This window comes from Daktulosphaira vitifoliae, unplaced genomic scaffold, assembly GCF_025091365.1.
Source record: "Daktulosphaira vitifoliae isolate Bord-2020 unplaced genomic scaffold, ASM2509136v1 Scaffold_2, whole genome shotgun sequence".
Classification (NCBI taxonomy): domain Eukaryota; kingdom Metazoa; phylum Arthropoda; class Insecta; order Hemiptera; family Phylloxeridae; genus Daktulosphaira; species Daktulosphaira vitifoliae.
In genome coordinates, this window is record NW_026099573.1 from 26,807,968 (window position 1) to 26,826,215 (window position 18,248).

Here is an 18,248-nt window from a genome sequence, read left to right on the forward strand (position 1 = left end):
CCATGATGCGCACTAATTATTTTTTATGTCTTATCCATAGTAAAATGAATAAGAAGTATGCTCGATCACAGTCAGCATTTTCGTCGTAGTACGCGCAAGTGCATCGCCTTGTGTTTTTGTGCATTCGTATACGATCGGTGAAATACTACCGCTTCCGAATGCACTTTAAAACCGGGCGATTTTTAAATTGATAATTCTGATATAATATATATGATAGACATAATTTTTAAGTAATAATTATATTAATTACTTTAAAACAACGCATTATAATAATATTTTATAATAAATTTAATCGTGGATACTTATTTTAGATTCTATGTATTTTTTTGTTGTAACTTTTGTATTTTAATGAAAAATTAGGATTTTGTACCTCGTTAATTTTAACGTGAGCTATATTAACTAGTGTGTAGACTTATTTTTTTATGTTTTGACATTGAATTAACACCACATTAACTTAAAAAATTAATATTAAATATATTACATTAGGTTAAGTTGGTACATTTTTGGAAAACAGCGCATAGCATTTTTTTTTTCTAAAAAAATGAATGAGTATTAATTAATGTGAATTTTAAAAAACAATCAACATTATTTATAGAAATTATTTTATTTATTAAGTGAATGAGAGAGATAGCATAATATAATCTTGAAATATAGATTATGTTTATTTTATTTTTATAATATAAAAATTATATAATATAATATTTCAATATTTCTAGTACCTTTTCATTGTATATTTTTTTAGTGTGCTGCTAATAATAAATATAATCCATCAGATTTATTTGAGGACAGCCTAACATATTTATTGGGGATATGTAGCTTTTAAATTTGAATACAAATATCCGAATCTTGTAGATAATTTGAATGAACCTAATGATTGCATAGAGGTTAAATAATTTGGAACATTACGACAACCATCACCTACATTAATAAATTTAGGAAAAATCATAGGAACTATTTTTAAAAAATTAAATGAAAATGGTACTTATAGAAATACAGTTAATATAAAATATTTTTACATACCTATGATTAAATTTTTAATAGATGATATTAGAAAAACTCCAGGCTTAATAAAGGAGGTACTGGAATTAACTAAAAAAGCATGTAATTCAGATAATCTTTTGGTGGATGATGAAGTCAAAAACTTCATTATTAGAACAAAAATATATTTTAGAATACGGAATATAAATAAAAAAACTTGCATCACGAGAAATGAGCAATAAAAAAAAAATTCAAAAATTTATTAAATAATCATTAAAACTACATTTTTTATAAATAATGTAACAACTTATACTTACTGTAAGTAATTACACAATAAATTGATATTTAATTATTTATATGCAGTTAAACATAGTAAAATTTTACTATGCAGTTAAAGTTTTTCTCAGGTTAGATTTATCAACGAATTAAATCTTGGTTTATAAACTACTACAGTGTAGCAGATAATACAATAAAGATGTATTACAACACAGTTGAAGTTAATAATAATAATAAAAAAATTATAAATGAAATTGAAAACCGAAATTAACTAAAAAAAGTTCATTAAAATACTTGACTATAACGGGACAGTGCCCCTTAATATAGAATATATACAACGCAATGTATTTACATGTGACGTCACGTTGAGTTTATTGTTGGTTACATATTTTACCCCTAGGCTTATCATGCGCACTAATTTGATCGAGCTAATACTTCTTATTCATTTTACTATGGTCTTATCTATAAATATCACAAATATTAGACTTAAAAAACTTAACAAAATTTATTAATATTTTCACCTTATCGTTAGTTAATCAGCTAAATTTCGGAGGAGTATCCAATGACGATATCCATTTTATTCCCTTCCATAAACTTTGAAAGCAGAAGTTTTTTTAGAAAGCTTCAATGGCAAATTACGTGTATTCAAAGTAGAATATACTGTTTCAAGATGATAATAACTATAGTTAATTGTTATAATATAATATATATTATAGTTATAACTTTTATTACTAATTTTAAGTTCTATAATTTGACGTCTCTTTTCAAAAGGGTTGAACTTTGTATAAACAGATTAATTTATTTATCCTTGAACTCTAGGTTTTTATTAAATAATTATATATATTTTTTATTTGTTTAATAATGTTTATTTTTCGATTTATAAGTAGTTAAACCTTTTTTAGATTCGTTCATTATCCATTTTAAACAGTGCTATCAAGTTTTCATTGTCGGATATATCATTAAATTGTGTCTCGTCTTTTAAATGTTAATCACTGGTCAAAAAAATTTTTGAAATAGTACTTAACATTTTTAAATATTGGGTAGAAGAAGATCAGAGTAATACATAATGATAATAATAACATAACCCACATCTAATCTCCTTAATTTATATTTTAAAATAGTTTAACTTCAGAAATGAGTTAAAAGTTGTTATCAAACAAGTAATTAGATAAAAATACCGGTTACGGAGATTGCCACGAACTAATAATGCTCTGACATTCTTATACTCCGACACTGTAAAAAAATCCTCCGAATACATTCACTCCGACAACAATTACTACGCATACCTGGTTACAAAAATTTCGATTTTACTACGACGATGAATACTCCGAATAGGACTATTAATTGATTGCTCCGAATATTGATTGTTCACGAAATCGATTAAAAAATTATGAAATTTCGGATTAGATGAGTATCGTAGCAATATATTATCTGATGGAAAAATATAACCCTTATCACTAATTAATAAATATTAATTAATATAATAAAATAGCGTTATAATTGATTACTATATATGAACGAATAATAATTAAAATAAAGTTCCTCGAAATATATCCGACTTTTGATAAAATAGTTACATAAAGGTAAAGAAGGGGGCTTTGAACTAGAACAACCCCAGTTATATAACTGGTGTGAGCCCTTAAATTTTTTTTTTTGGAGGGGAAAGAAGAGCGATTACAATTTTCGGACGTAAAATCTTTTTTGTCTCTCCTTATTGGGGCCTATTATTATAACATTTAATTAGTTTAGTTAAAAAATATAGGGGTACGTGTCACTGATGACATTAAACTAGCTATTCTTATTATTAACACTACACTATTATTAATCGTCTATACTTAAGCGTATAATTTTTCACTTCTGTTTTAATATTAGAAAAAACCTGTGTACACGATAAAAGAAAATTTATTTTGTGCGTTTGAGAAGCGATAAAGACTTCCACATTAAAATCTAGACTAGATATAATTTAAAAATAAATTAATAAAATATTTTTACTAACTAATAGTAGTGATGATACACAAGTTACAGCATAAAATAAATTAAATGGACTAGACATCTTTGTTACTTTATTAATAACAAAGAAAAATGTTATTTTACAAGTGATAACTACATATTTTTAAGGGGAATAACAATTATTTAATATTATATAATATTTAACTACTGATAGTTAAAATATCAAAGAATAACACTTGTGAAAAATAATGGAGTGCATTGTTAAAAATATGTGAAGTCTAATTTTGTAATAATTTCATTGTAATTATTATTAAAAAAGGAAAGGCTATTCAGATATTTTTTTCAAGGAAATATCAAACTGATTTCAATAAATGTTCATTAGATTTTAAAGAAAAAGAACTTAAAATAAAAAATTTTTTACTCCTTAATATTTTTAACTTTTCTTTGAGCACCACTGGAGATTATAATGGTTTTACTAATAATTTAACATTGATTATAAAACTCATGTCACAAAATTAAAATTGTTTAACGATGAGTTAATATATTTTTACTTTTAGACGACACACAGAATTTTTAAATAAGAAAAAATTAATTCTACTTATATATAACCAAATTTTACTCATTCTTAGCATAACTTATATTAGAACTTGTAGCAAAACTTACACAGTTTAATATTATATTTATTTTATTGTATAAAAGTCAAATTACTAAAATCGATGCGTCCTATTACTAATAATACAATCAAAATATAATATAACTTTCGATGTATAATCAAACTATCGATAATGTCGGAGTTTTTACCGTCTCATTTTTTTAATTTAATGTCGGATTACAATCTGTCGTAATTTCGGTAACCTATGGTACAGATGGTCGGAGTACCAGATGTTCGTAACAATTACTACTTTTTTAAATGTCGGAGCATTATCAGTTTGTGGTAAAGGTGTTTTCCCCCCAAAAAAATACCAATATAATGTTCTTAGTATAATTATTACTTAAAGAGAAATAAAGTGGATAACATTCTTATTTAAAACATTACTCATCAGTTTAAAACGTTAAAAGAATCACCTGTATGATACGTTCTTGTATGTACAGAGTAATTAATTTTGTGTAAGACATGCATTTTCGCAGAAACTATTGAACATTATAAATTTTTGTTAAGAGATAAAATATTTGGAATAATTTTTTTTTTATGCATTTGACTTAAATGAAAAATAAAAAAAATATACTTTAGTTTTTATATTTTTTTATTAAATCAACCATTTGCGTTTTAAGATGGCTAAAAAATTTGAATTTTAAGTCAACATTTGTCATTAATTTGGTTTCTTTAATATTTGAGGCTGCAAAAATCATTTTCAATAATCCATAAATTATTTTTTTATGATATTTATAATAACGTTTCCCACCCTGGTGTCCTATAATGTATAATAGTAAACTTGAGTTTTATAGATGAGTATGCCGTTATTAATAGACATGAATAATTAAATATAAAATTTCTTTATGTTGGATAATAATTTGGTTAATTAAAACATTAATGTGACAAAATGGAAATCAGACTTTTGTTATTGTTAACAATGAAATATATATATGAGTTATGAATATGATATTAATAACAACTAAGGTGTGTTTCCATAATATTGTTTAGATATTATTTAATAAAAATTAAAAAGCGAACATCACATTATAATTGTAGTTGTATTTATTCATTAAATTAACTGAATGTTAAATAAGAATTCATTAAAATATTCATATGAAATCTTCAGAGTAATCATATTAATTGTAATATTATTTACACCTAAAAAGTTTATAAATATATATATATATATATATATATATATATATATATATATATATACAACTTATAAAATCCCAAATTATTTCACTTGCTTATTTTCCTAATATCATAATTCAGATGATGTTATTTGTCGCATAATAGTTGAGTAGAATACTTCAATTTTTTTCATGTATTGTATATCACTTGTTTTGAATTGTAAACACTAAAAAAAATATTTAAATTTATATATATATTAAGACTGAAAGGCTGTAATTAATATAAATAAAATAAACTTTCTTTGACTAACAATTTGTATGTTTACATGGAAAGACAAAAATTAGACAATATGTTGGTTACTAGATTACATGATGTAATTTTACAATACAATATCAGGTCATATCAAGAGCAGATGAACCCATCAAAATTCTGAAGTTAATAGTAGAGACAAAAGGAGGAAGACAATCTCTTTAAGGGCTGCTCTCAGGTTATAAATTATTCAATTTGATACAATTTTTTACAAAATTTTAAATCTAATAAAATACTTTGAGCTATAAATTTACCGTAATATTATCTGTAACTTTAAGTTGAACAGTAGATTCATTGTGGCAGTATTTCATTGTACATCTTACCTAAAATTATAAAAAAAAATTTTTTTTGGTACACTGATATACTTCAATTCTTTGTCTGAATAAAATTTAAATTGAAATAAATTTATACAATTTAACAAATTTTTGTTTAAAAATTATCACTATTTATATAATAAAATTGACAAAACTTAATTTATATAAGAAGTTAATGTGAATAAGTGGTTTAACGAAAAAAGAAAATGAAAATTATATGGATAATTTATCTATATAAGAAGTCATTCAAAATTATTATTTATAATTTATAATGATGTTAAATTTCTTAAAGAAAATTTATGATAGGAATCTATATAATTAATTTTATATAGTATACTTGTGGCGATTATAAATGACTTAAGGGGATGAGGTGAAAATGACTAAATATAGCCTAACACAGTTGTAGAGTTTATTATTAATACATAATAGGTGCACATAGGTGGATAATAGGAATATTTTTATTTTATATACTCGTAGGTCATATATTAACAACACTAATGATTATCAAGTGTTATGGTTGTTCCATATTTTTTGAAAACAAAAAATCAATTATAATTTAATGTGTCTACAAATATACTTTGATATCTTAAAACTTCATGCACATTTTTTAATTATTAATGTGTGAATTTTTTGGGATAATTGTATCCACAGAATACTAAAAATCCTAATATTAGAATACTTAAAAAAGATACCTAGCAGTGATTGTTAATCGACCAATCACCCCATACAACTGCCACTATGGCAAATCATTAAACTAAATTACAAAATTACTATTGAAAAACATTTCTAATCCAAAATGATATGTACTAATAGTAATTTTGTTATGTATGTAATAGGACTTTTAGTTATGTTTCACAAAAAAATAAGTCTAATAAAATTATATAGATAGATTTTATAATTTTAAACTACTTTAGTTGGATCTCTTAAAAGCAAGTTATAAGATGCGCTCTCAAATTCTTTCCACGTTTTCAGATACATTATTTTATGACACAGGAAGTTTTGTCCAACAATAAAATAAACAATAATAAATTTTACATAAATAAAAACTTAATAAAAATTATAGTTGATTTATAAAATAAAAATAAAACTTTGAAACAACATTTATCAAAGTATGACAATGTGACATGTGTAGAAATTACATGTTGATAAGTCATTTGGGGTTCAACAATTACACCTAATTTTTTATTAGAATGTTACTTCTTCACCTACGATCAAAGTATTCATTAAACAATTATGTCATATAAAATTTTGTTGTTAAATAAATCCTTAACCGGTTATTCAATTTCCCATTTCTTAGGAATACAAGGAATTTTACTAATATCAATTGAAATACTAATATTTAGTAAACATAAACTTTAAAAATTAAAAGTAACTTATAGTTGTTAAAAATACGTGTCGTTGCCGGAAATTAATTATAGAGTAAGAGATGATAATTGATTTAAAGAAGTGCTATATGTTAATATATTGAATATTAAAAATATTTTTTGAAGGCATAATTGTAAGGGTTAAAAAACTCAACGAATATTGAGTACATCACTGGGAATACCAATAGCTTTAAAAATTATGCACTGAAAAATATTTAATCATAGAAATTTTGAGAGAGATTATTACTTTTTTTTTTATCATCAAAATGATTATACTCTGAATCGCTGTTTAAGAAAACTCGAATGAACAAAAAAAGTAAAAGTCATCATCACAAACCCCTTAACTCTCTCACCACACTGATTGTTACTAATCATTTTAATTGTTCCAAGGTTTTTTTAACCAATAAACCATTAAATAACAAACTATGGATAAATGTTTTTTTGGAAAAAAATAATTGTGTACTCATTTTAAGAGTAATTATTAGTACGTACAAAGATTTCCAAATGATTTCTAACGCACTACAAATAAACAATCCAGATAAGATAATTTGTATAGTAGTGAAACAGTTCTGTGTGTTAATGTGTAAATCTAAATTCCTTTAAGAGTATAATTTACAATATTGAGTAATCAGAAAAATTACATCATTCGTTTAATAAATATCATTAGTTTTACGAATTATTGTAAAATGTTCAGATAGCTTTCATATTGATTGTTAGTTTTCCACAAAATAAATTAATTTAATTGCTTGAGTATATAATGTTAAAGAAAAAGAAAATATCTCCCAATTTGCAAAAAAAATATCACGGTAAGTACAAATTTAACAAATGATTTTTTTTTAATGGGGAGTATACATTTATTTTATTGCATCATTCACTATTAAAATATTAATTATACAAAGTGTCTAGTATTAATTATACTTAAATGTGACATTTTAACTAAAACGAATTGTTCTATATATCAGTGCCGAACATGACATTTCCAAAAAAAAAAAGATATTTGATAGGGCGATGAAAACATTTTTATGCCAACTAAATATATATATTTTTAATTGTATGGCTTATTTAAACATTTTTTTTATTGTAGCAACCTTATCAGTGGCGTATGTAGAGGATTACACTAGGACACAAAACCACTCATGCTCATGTAAAGCTAATATAAAAGTGTTTGTTGTTGTTTTAATTAAAAATTTTATTTGTGCCTCTCCTCATAAGTTTGTAATGTGCCCCTAAGCACTATATATAAAAAAACTTCCGTCTAAAACAATAAATTATTAAATAGTAATGGGCCCCTTCACAATGCTTTCGGAAACGGTTCTAGTACTGAATTATTTTTTGGGACAATTGTCAACTACTCTAACCTTTTTTGACTCTGTACGAGTACTTATCGTTGCCACAAGTCTGGAAATCTTGGAAAAATATTTTAAAATGGGCAAAGAAATTATGGAATGTAAAGTAATAAGTATACAGGATGATTTTTTTATCATAACTCACTCAATTACTTACAGAATAATAATAATTAAAAAAAATTTTTTTATTACTATCTTTAGTTACACATTATTCTTGAATTATGAACTATGTAATACTTTTTAAGTTCATCCCTTATGCCTGGTAAGGGTGTCAACTTTGTTTTTTTAAATGGTAACACATATTTTTAATTTAATAAAATGTTTGAGTTTTTAATTCAATAATAAATGGCATTTGAATTTTTAATAAAACTTAATTTGTTTATTAGATATAAACATTTAAAGTTTCAAATTTTTGAGTTAATATATAGGTATAATACACAAGGGATTACAAATACAGGTAGCTAATTGATTTTTTATGACATCGATATTAGCAGGTACACAGCATTGTTATTATCAATGATAGTAAGGTACATTGTTGTGAGTTTATAATTACACTAACTGACAATACTAAAAGTATATCTATAGATAGTCACAATTGATAATAAACAATCCGTGATTGTGATAGCAATATCATAAAAAACCAATTAGCTACCTGTATTTGTAATCCCTTGTGTATTATACCTATATATTAACTCAAAAATTTGAAACTTTAAATGTTTATATCTAATAAACAAATTAAGTTTTATTAAAAATTCAAATGCCATTTATTATTGAATTAAAAACTCAAACATTTTATTAAATTAAAAATATGTGTTACCATTTAAAAAAACAAAGTTGACACCCTTACCAGGCATAAGGGATGAACTTAAAAAGTATTACATAGTTAATAATTCAAGAATAATGTGTAACTAAAGATAGTAATAAAAAAAAAATGTATAATTTATTATTATTCTGTAAGTAATTGAGTGGGTTATGATAAAAAAATCATTCTGTATATTAAAATAAAATATTTATTAGATAATGATCTAATAAAATAAAAGACTGTTTGAAAACAACTTTTAAACTAATATTTCAGATGTTATTAACATTTTCATACATAGGCCAAACTATGTCTAATAATAAAAATAACTACCCCCGCATTTAGCCTCACATTATTTAGAATAACTTTTGAGATATTAATCCAAAAGTTGTTATCTATCAGTCATTTTCTTTATTAGATTATTATCTAACATATAAGCAAGATAATTCTGTATGTTGCTGGTAAGAGTAAACAAAAAAAATATTTCATAATTAACATAAATTTAACCTAAAGTTTTGCGGCTTATTCGTCATCTTTTAAAATTGTCAGAAAAGCCGTGGAAGTATTCTAATTACTCTCCACAATAATAGTATTTGCAACACTATTATTACAAATTCCGAAATTTATAATTTAATTCTTAATTAAAAAAAATTTATTTGTAATAATGACAATTTGTTTAGATTATTATACTACAGACATAAATGGTGTAAAAAAATGTCGTGTCATTTATTTCAATGACAAGGAACAACCCAAAAATAATTTAAATCGAATTATTACATCTAAATATGGAATATTATCGTTTTTGCCTCGCATTTTAGTAGAGCAAATGAAACATTTTTCAAGTCAATATTTTTTAGTTATTTCTGTACTTCAGGTAAGAATAAATAATTATAATATAAAATAACACTGAATACACTTATTATTAGTCATTTTTTTGAAAATAACTTAAAAATAACCAAATCAATATAATTTTGTTTTTATAGATTCATAAGGTACCTATCATTTTCTATATTTTTTTTTATCAATTTGACCCTTTTCCTGCCGATAAGGAGAGATTCAAAATGACATCTTTTTCACAAAAAATGAACTTTTTATATTTAACTTTTAAAAGTATTCCGGAAAGTCTGACACTTTTATATATATCTTAAATTAAAGTTTATGTAATATACTTTAATACGAAAAAAAAAAATTTTGCACTTTATTTTAGCGAATATTTTATTTTGTTTTCATGATAAAAACGGACATCAAAGTTAATAAAAAAACCCAGCACAGGGGGGTCTCGGCACAGTGGTGACGTGGCATAGTTGGATCAAGTATAATGATATCTGACAGTGATTAAAATCACTATCAAAAAAAAACACGCTTCCATGCAAATCTTTAGATAATGTATAATTTTAAAAATTGGTAGATTATTATAAAAGCTACATGATCTGTTATTTTATTATTAATATACTGATTAAGATAAAATATGTCGAATGAAAAAGGGATTATTAAAAAATATTATTTCTCATAAAAAAATTGTGTTGATCCATACACTTTTCAATATGTCATAGCATTATAAAGTTAAAAATGTAAAAAATAAAATCGAGAATTTTCACATAATAATAGCATTTGGTAGCCATTTTCATCGTGAAGATAAAATAAAGTCCGAAATTTTTTTTTTTTTGCATAATAAAATAAATTACATTAGCTTTAATTTAAGATATATATAAAAGTGTCAGACTTTGCGGAACACTTTCAAAATGTAAGTAAAAAAAGTAAATTTTTTTTGAAAAAGTTGTCATTTTAAATCCCACCCTGTAAGCAGGTAAAAAGTCAGATTTATAAAAAAAATATACCAAATGATAGGTAAAGACATCATGCATCTATAAAAAAAAGAATTATATTGTTATATAGACTTTCTGGAACACTTTCAAAAGTTAAGTTGAAAAAGTTCTACTTTCTACAATAAGAATTATATTGATCCATACATATTTCAAAAAGTTATAGCATAATAAAATTAAAAATGTAAAATACAAAATCGAAAATTTTCACACAAAAATAGCATTCGGTAGCCATTTTCACCGTAAAGATAAAATAAAGTCCAAAATTTTTTTTTGGCATAATAAAGAACATTACATTAGCTTTAATTTAAGATATATACAAAAGTGTCAGATTTTCCGGAACACTTTCAAAAGTTAAGTTGAAAAAGTTCTACTTTCTACATGCATTTTTTAGATTTGAAGCCCCCCCGTATATAACCCAACCCATGGGGGACGCGGCACAGTGTTGACGTAGCATAGTTGGATCAAGTATAATGATATCTGACAGTTATTAAAATCACAATAAAAAAAAAAAATGCTTCGATGCAAATCTTTAGATAATGTATAATTTTAAAAAATTGATGTATTATTACAAAAGCTACATGATCTGCTATTTCCTTATTAATATCCTGAATGAAAAATGGATTATTAAAAAATAATATTTCACATAAAAAAATTGTGTTGATACAATAAGTTACAGCATTATAAAGTAAAAAATGTAAAATATAATATCGAGAATTTTCAGACAAAAATAGCATTCAGTAGCCATTTTCACCACGAAGACCAGTCCAGAGGTCAAATTTTTTTTTTTTCATAATAAATTACATTACATTAGCTTTAATTTAAGATATATATAAAAGTGTCAGACCTTCCGGAACATTTTCAAAAGTTAAGTTGAAAAAGTTGTCCTTTTAAATCCCCCCGTGTGGGCAGGTTAAGTGTCAGATTTACAAAAAAAATATACCAAATGATAGGTAAAGACTTCAAACATCTCTAAAAAAAAAAAAATTTATTGATATGTTCATTTTCGAAAAAGTTATGGCAGCTTTTAGTAAAAAAAATTGAAAAAATTTCGAAAAATAACGATTTTTAAATTTTTAATTTTTTTGGAGGTTTCCCCCATTTACGGGGAACGAGGGAAATTTTTTCAATTTTTAAGGGTAATGTCTTCGACTAGATACGATTTGTGATCTTTTGACGTATCGTCGAAAGAAATCCGTTTGGTGAGAGCTGAGAAAAAGTGGTAACAGACACAAAAAAAAAAAACACATCATAGTAAAACCAAAATCTTTTTAGCTTCGCATCGAAGCTAAAATACGATTTTTCATTATTCAGATGATAGTTTTTAGAATTATTCATCAATTTATTAAAATTAAACACCATTTATAGATTTGCAACGAAGAGTTTTTTGTGATAGTGATTTTAATCACTTTCTTTAAGTGAATTTGAAATCTTTAAAAAAGATTTCAGAATTATTTTAAAACTGCTTTTGTGTTAGGAACTGTTGTAGTATGTTTTAGTATTTGTATTTTTTTTTTTTAAATCACAATTTTTTAGTATTTAAAAATCAATATTTTATCTCGAATTTTTTGTAATTATATTGAACATCAATTTTTTTTATTATTATCAAAGTATACTTTCATCCGAGTGTCATTATTATTTATTATTTATTTATCATTATTATTTATAAAGTATATATGTATTATTTTGTGATCTATAGGTAAATTTAATATTTAAAAATTTATTTTAGCAAATTCCTGGAGTATCACCACTTGGTCGTTATACGACAATAATACCCTTAACTTGTCTTATGATTTTATCAGGAATCAGATCATTCTTTGATGATATAGTACGTATTATAAATGTGTTTATAAAAAATCATTTATTCTTAATAGGGAAATTTTTAATTTCTAATAAGATTATAGTATGAGTAAATCAATTAATTGTGATCCCGCAAATCAATTTTTTACAATCAGAGGCGTCATTTGGGGGAGGCAATTGTTCAGTCTAAATTTTTACTGAAAATCAGAGTCAAACAACCTGTATTTATGCTAACAAAATAGCGAAAAAGATGTCTTTGATGATTTTTATACATGAATTAATTTTAAAAGCGCCCAAATCTTATCCTAAAATTTTTAAATTATCTCTTCTAATAACTTTATGTTTTTACGGTATTAAACCAAAGATTGTTTTTTTAATATGAGTGATGTTCAACTTAATGATTTAATGGTTATATTAGTAGAAAAATAAAAGGTTTCACAAATTAATACAGAGGAAGTTACAGATTTTCTTTTTTGGTATGAGAGACCGCAAGTATCCGTTTAAAAGTATGATAAATTTTGGTTTCTGTCATCATGTATGTAGTTATTTCATATAAGTTTATATTAAACCAAATAAATAAGTACATATTAAAATTAAAAGACAGAGTTTTATAATTTTATATTTTTAAATTGTTATAAATAAAGTTTATTTATTTATTAATTGTTTTTTCGTTATAAAACTCCATCCTATAAACTAGAAGTAACATTAAAAATTACATTTTATATATGTTAAATTGTAAAAAATGAAGTCATATTTTAGAAATATATATATTTTTTTATATATAAAATTATTTCAGTGGTCATATTAGGAGGGATGAATCGCGAGCCAAGAAAACGTATTTGTGAAATAATGCCAGGTCAAAAATTTGCTTTAGTCTACTATAATCTGAAATGACGCACCTACTCATAATTTTTACTGAAATAATAGATATCAAACTCAATAACGATAAAAAAGAAAATATTGTGTTATGATTTCATATATATATATATTCTATGTATGTATAATATACATTGTATATACTATGTATATATTCAAATAAAATAAAAAAGAAGTCATTAATACATTTTTAAAGTATTCCAATACGATTTTTGCAAGAAAGTGATTAAATCACAAGAAGTATTTATGATATAATTTAAAATATTTTTCAGAAGATCAATTGTCGATTACGACACTTGAAATACTATTTTTTGATAAAAAAAAATATTAATATACAAGGGTATTACGTCTAAACGTATACACAAACCTGCTTTTTGTTTTGTCTAAATCTTAGAATTCATTGTCTTGAAAGAGATAAATGTTAAACATTTTTACTACCTATTTTGAACAATGACATTTTATCTTCGACATATAACTATTTTATTTTATTCTATAGCATTTCCAACATCGTGGAAATGTTCAAGTTACTACCTTATAAGCTAAGTTAAATTTTTATTTATATTTAAATAGAAAAGGCGTACTGCTGATAATTCAATTAATAATAGGTATACCAAAGTATTAAGAAACGGAAATTTAATTCACAAAAAATGGAGTGATATTGGTGTTGGAGATATATTAAAAATCGAGAAAAATAGTATATTTCCTGCTGATTTGGTATTAATTTCTTCTAGGTAAGCAGATTATATTTGATTAAATACTAAAAATATTGTGTGCTTTAATTCTGTTTAAATATTTTTAGTGAACTTGATGGGATGTGTTTTATTGAGACAACAAATTTAGATGGAGAAAATAAATTAAAAACTCGTCATAGTCTAAGCGAAACTTTAAAATGCACTGGATTAAATGATTTAACAAATTTAGATGGTGTAATAGAATGTGAGATGCCGAATAAATTACTTAATAAATTTACTGGAAGTTTAACAATACAAAGAGAAGAGTAAGATATATTAAAATTTAATCGCATTTAAGTATTGTTCTTACTTTTTATAAGTTAAATTTTGTTCATGTCGGTTTAGATCTTATTTTATATTAACAAAATATAAAGGTATAATTTATATTACCAATATTAAGCTATGACCATAATTTTTTTTTTTACCGCTTTTGTAATGAAAAACAATTTGAAATATAATAAGGTAACTAGGTATTTAACTATATCATATTTTCAGTAATTAATTAAATTTTAAAATAAAAATTGGTGCCTATTGTGTATCTGATGAATACTTTCTATATAAAAAATATGTTTTAATAATTAATTATGAATTTATTTTTGAAGTCCTGCTCCTCTAGATTACAAACAATTATTGTTGAGAGGAGCTGTATTAAGAAACGTAAAATGGATATATGGCGTAGTAGTTTACTCTGGTCATGAGACGAAACTAATGTTAAATCAAATTAAAACAACTTTGAAACGGTCGAAAGTAGACATATTTCTTAATTCGCAAATGAAGATTATTTTTCAATGTATTTTAGTTATCTGTTTAATATGTTCCATTTGTTGTACATTGTGGTCAAAAAATCATAGTAAAAAACATTGGTATATACAATTTTTAGGTAAATAATTTTTTAATTAAATAATCTTTTAATTAAAATAATTATTTTAATAGAATTATTTATGATAAATAAAAATTAACATAGTGTTGGACGCCCTGGAACTACCGTGAGGTATTGCTTTAGGGCGTCCAACGTCGCATTAAAACTCACACTGCCGTGTTGTGACTCAGCCCGAAATTAATCAAGAGCTGAGTCACAATACAACGTGGCCTCCCCCGTTAGCCGGACCTCAGAGTGGGATCCGTTGCCCAGGCCGCACCACATGGAGGAGGGGGTAGGACTTTGCAATGGGTTGGCATAAAAAAATTCACAAAACACAGAACACAGAAATAGTGAGGAGGACAGGAGATACCTTATGTAGGCTTCTCCGGCCCTCCCACCTTCTTGGGACAGTTCTTGGCCCGGTGACCCTCTGCCTTGCACGTGAAGTACGCGCCGGTCCCGAACGTGGCCCCTTTCGAGGCACCTGTAGCAGCGCGGTCCCTTGTCCTTTGGGACCCAGATCCGGTTCGTGCCCCATTCCACCCGGATTCGAGTCAACCCGACCAATGGTTGCGAAACCCTAATGGGCACCTCACACTACGCAAAGCGACACTTGCCGCTCCCATGCAGTCGGACTGACACCGAATCAGCGGGTGCCGTCACTTTCTCTTTCGAGAGGATAGTGGTCAACGCCCCTACGACGTCCTCTTCCACTATACACTCTTCCACGTTCAACAGCATGAACGTCACGGACTTCGCTGGGTGATGTGCGCGGATGTCCATGCCGTCCAGAGCCTTTCTGACCTTGGCGGTCAGCAAGTCGGTCTGGGCCCCGGTACCCCGAACCTCCAGGAGCACTGCTCCCGACTTGGTTCTGCGGGTACCGGAGACCACGACGCCCAGCGCTTGGAGTTCAAATTTCGCCATGACCCTTTTTATAATGGCCGAATATTGTTGGCCCTCTCTAAGAGCAGGTCGGCGGACGGCAGTGACGACAGGATGTCCGCCGCCACTCCGGACACCGTTCGGTACGCCGAAACTGTCCAGATCGTCGCCCACCTTTGCATTCTGAGCAGGGCTTCACGGTTTTTGGACGAATACTCAAGAGTATCCGCCCAAACCGGGGACCCGTACAGGAGGACCGAGTGTACGACGCTGACTAAAAGTCCGCGCCGCATTTCTCTCGGCCCTCCCATATTGGGCATGAGTCCCGCGAGGCAATTCATGACTTTCTGGGCCCGCTGGGCCGCACGAGTAATGTGCGGCACGAGCTTTAGACGTTTGTCTATGACAAGGCCCAGATAAGTCATGGAGTCCTTCAGCGGGAACTCCACCCCCAGCACGACGAGCCGTGGAGGAATGAACTTGTACCTGCCCGTGAACAAGACCGCTTCGGTCTTGTCCAGGGCGAGGCTCAGTCCACTCCCCTCCTGCTGGATCCAGGCGGTGACTGCGCTGAGCGCGCAGTTCGCACGAGATCCAGCCTCCTCGGACGAGGCGCCTTCCGCCACCACCAGCGTGTCGTCCGCGTAGCAGACGACGCGCACGTGCGGTGGTAGCGAAACGCGGAACACCACATCGTACGTGATGTTCCACAGCAGAGGCCCGAGAACTGACCCTTGTGGGACGCCTCCCGTAACAGGTCTGATTCTTGGGCTCCCTGCGTCTTTTCCTAGCCCGCTTGAACATCTTAGCGGTGGTTGGCGGGACGATGGGTGGAGCACTCACACATGGTGTAGCTAGTACGACGACGGGCTCCATGCCCGGGTCGTCAACGCTAACCATGTGATCGGTTTGCGTTGCCGATTTCGGAAACGCTCCTTCCAGCGCCCGTGACTCGGCTCCCATCTCAAGTGAGGCTTCCTAGCGGATCCTGAGCTGCGGAGACGCTTTTCTGCGTTTTTCCTCGTCCAGGATCTTCTCTAGCCACTTCGTGGCAGTTTAGACCTCCTTGTGCACACCCATTCCTCGACGTTTGTCGATAACTCCTCGTAGCACCGACACTTGCTCGACTACTCTTTCAAACATAGCCGACGTGGTAGTAGCCTCATCCGCCGGATCGTGCTACTTCTTACGGCAAGGCCGCATAACCTCCTTCGAGCCTGCAACTACACTCTTCCCTGCCGGTCCTGGAGTCTCCGAAACTCCTGGAGTAGTAACTGTATTTTTATTATGGTGTACTTCCATATTTGGTTTTACGGGTGTCCTTCCCTGCGTATTACCTACCGCCAGGGGATTTGTTTTCGGTGTTGCCTTGACCTAGGTGGTTGCCTTACCAGGCTATCGGGCCCACCCGCGCCGTTATAAAGTTTCCCTCGATCGCTACCGCTTATTTGTCCACTTTGAGAGTAGCTTATATCACGGCTACCCTGCATATCTGCAGGGTTAACGAGCGAACGAGGGGCTCATTGTCCGCGACCGCTTATTCGTCAGTCCAAACGAATGGACTGCTTATTTCGCGGCTAAAGCTTTTCTGATAAATTTACTGTAAATATTAATTATAAAATTTGCTGACTTCATATTAATCTTAACAATTTTATTTTTTAGCTTCGATGCGAAGCTGAAAAGTTACTGGTTTTACTATGATGTATTTTTTTTTTTTGTGACTGTTACTCAGCTTTCATTGAACCGATATCTTTTAATGATACGTCAAAAGATCACAAATCGTATCTAGTCAAAGACATTATCCTCAAAAGTTGAAAAAAATTCATTAATTTCCCGTAAATGGGGGAAATCTCTAAAAAAATTACAATTTTAAAAATCAGTAAATTTTGTCTTTTTTTTTACTTTTTTTTCTGAAAACTTTGAATTGCTAATTTTATCATGCGACGAAAGCGACAAACAGTTCCTGAATCGGTAACACTTATGTCATTCACGCTTAAAAAAACAGGTTCGAATCCGCCTGTGTCAATTAATATTTAGTATTTATTTTGGGTTAGAAAATATTTTCAGATTATTTGATTTTTATCTCATTTAGATTCATTAACTTCAATAAATATCAAGATCCCATCATTGTAGTCTCCCCTCACGAGAAGATATTTCTTATTCATGT

At 28.2% G+C, this 18,248-nt stretch overlaps 2 protein-coding genes across 5 annotated transcripts in view; one reads left to right on the plus strand and one right to left on the minus strand.

Moving 5' to 3' along the window:
- Window positions 1–5,018: 5,018 nt before the first annotated feature.
- LOC126897210 (signal recognition particle 9 kDa protein) lies at window positions 5,019–6,722 on the minus strand. The gene is made up of 3 exons (XM_050670624.1): window positions 6,505–6,722; window positions 5,536–5,604; window positions 5,019–5,198 (listed from the first exon to the last, which is right to left on the minus strand). Exons 1-3 carry the CDS (start codon window positions 6,571–6,573, stop codon window positions 5,103–5,105), a joined length of 234 nt encoding a protein of 77 aa, XP_050526581.1. The 5' UTR covers window positions 6,574–6,722; the 3' UTR covers window positions 5,019–5,102.
- A 685-nt stretch (window positions 6,723–7,407) lies between these two features.
- The window catches only part of LOC126897179 (phospholipid-transporting ATPase IA-like), a 38,872-nt gene continuing 28,031 nt past the window's right edge, over window positions 7,408–18,248 (plus strand). Inside the window, exons 1-7 of one of the 4 annotated variants that reach the window (XM_050670551.1) lie at window positions 7,408–7,765; window positions 8,044–8,103; window positions 9,785–9,978; window positions 12,657–12,755; window positions 14,174–14,334; window positions 14,403–14,600; window positions 14,937–15,214. In XM_050670551.1, coding sequence (XP_050526508.1) covers window positions 7,717–7,765; window positions 8,044–8,103; window positions 9,785–9,978; window positions 12,657–12,755; window positions 14,174–14,334; window positions 14,403–14,600; window positions 14,937–15,214 — 1,039 coding nt within the window. In that variant the 5' untranslated portion in view covers window positions 7,408–7,716. The remainder of the gene's footprint in view (window positions 7,766–8,043; window positions 8,104–9,784; window positions 9,979–12,656; window positions 12,756–14,173; window positions 14,335–14,402; window positions 14,601–14,936; window positions 15,215–18,248) is intronic. The other 3 variants (XM_050670552.1, XM_050670553.1, XM_050670554.1) reach the window with 3 other exon arrangements.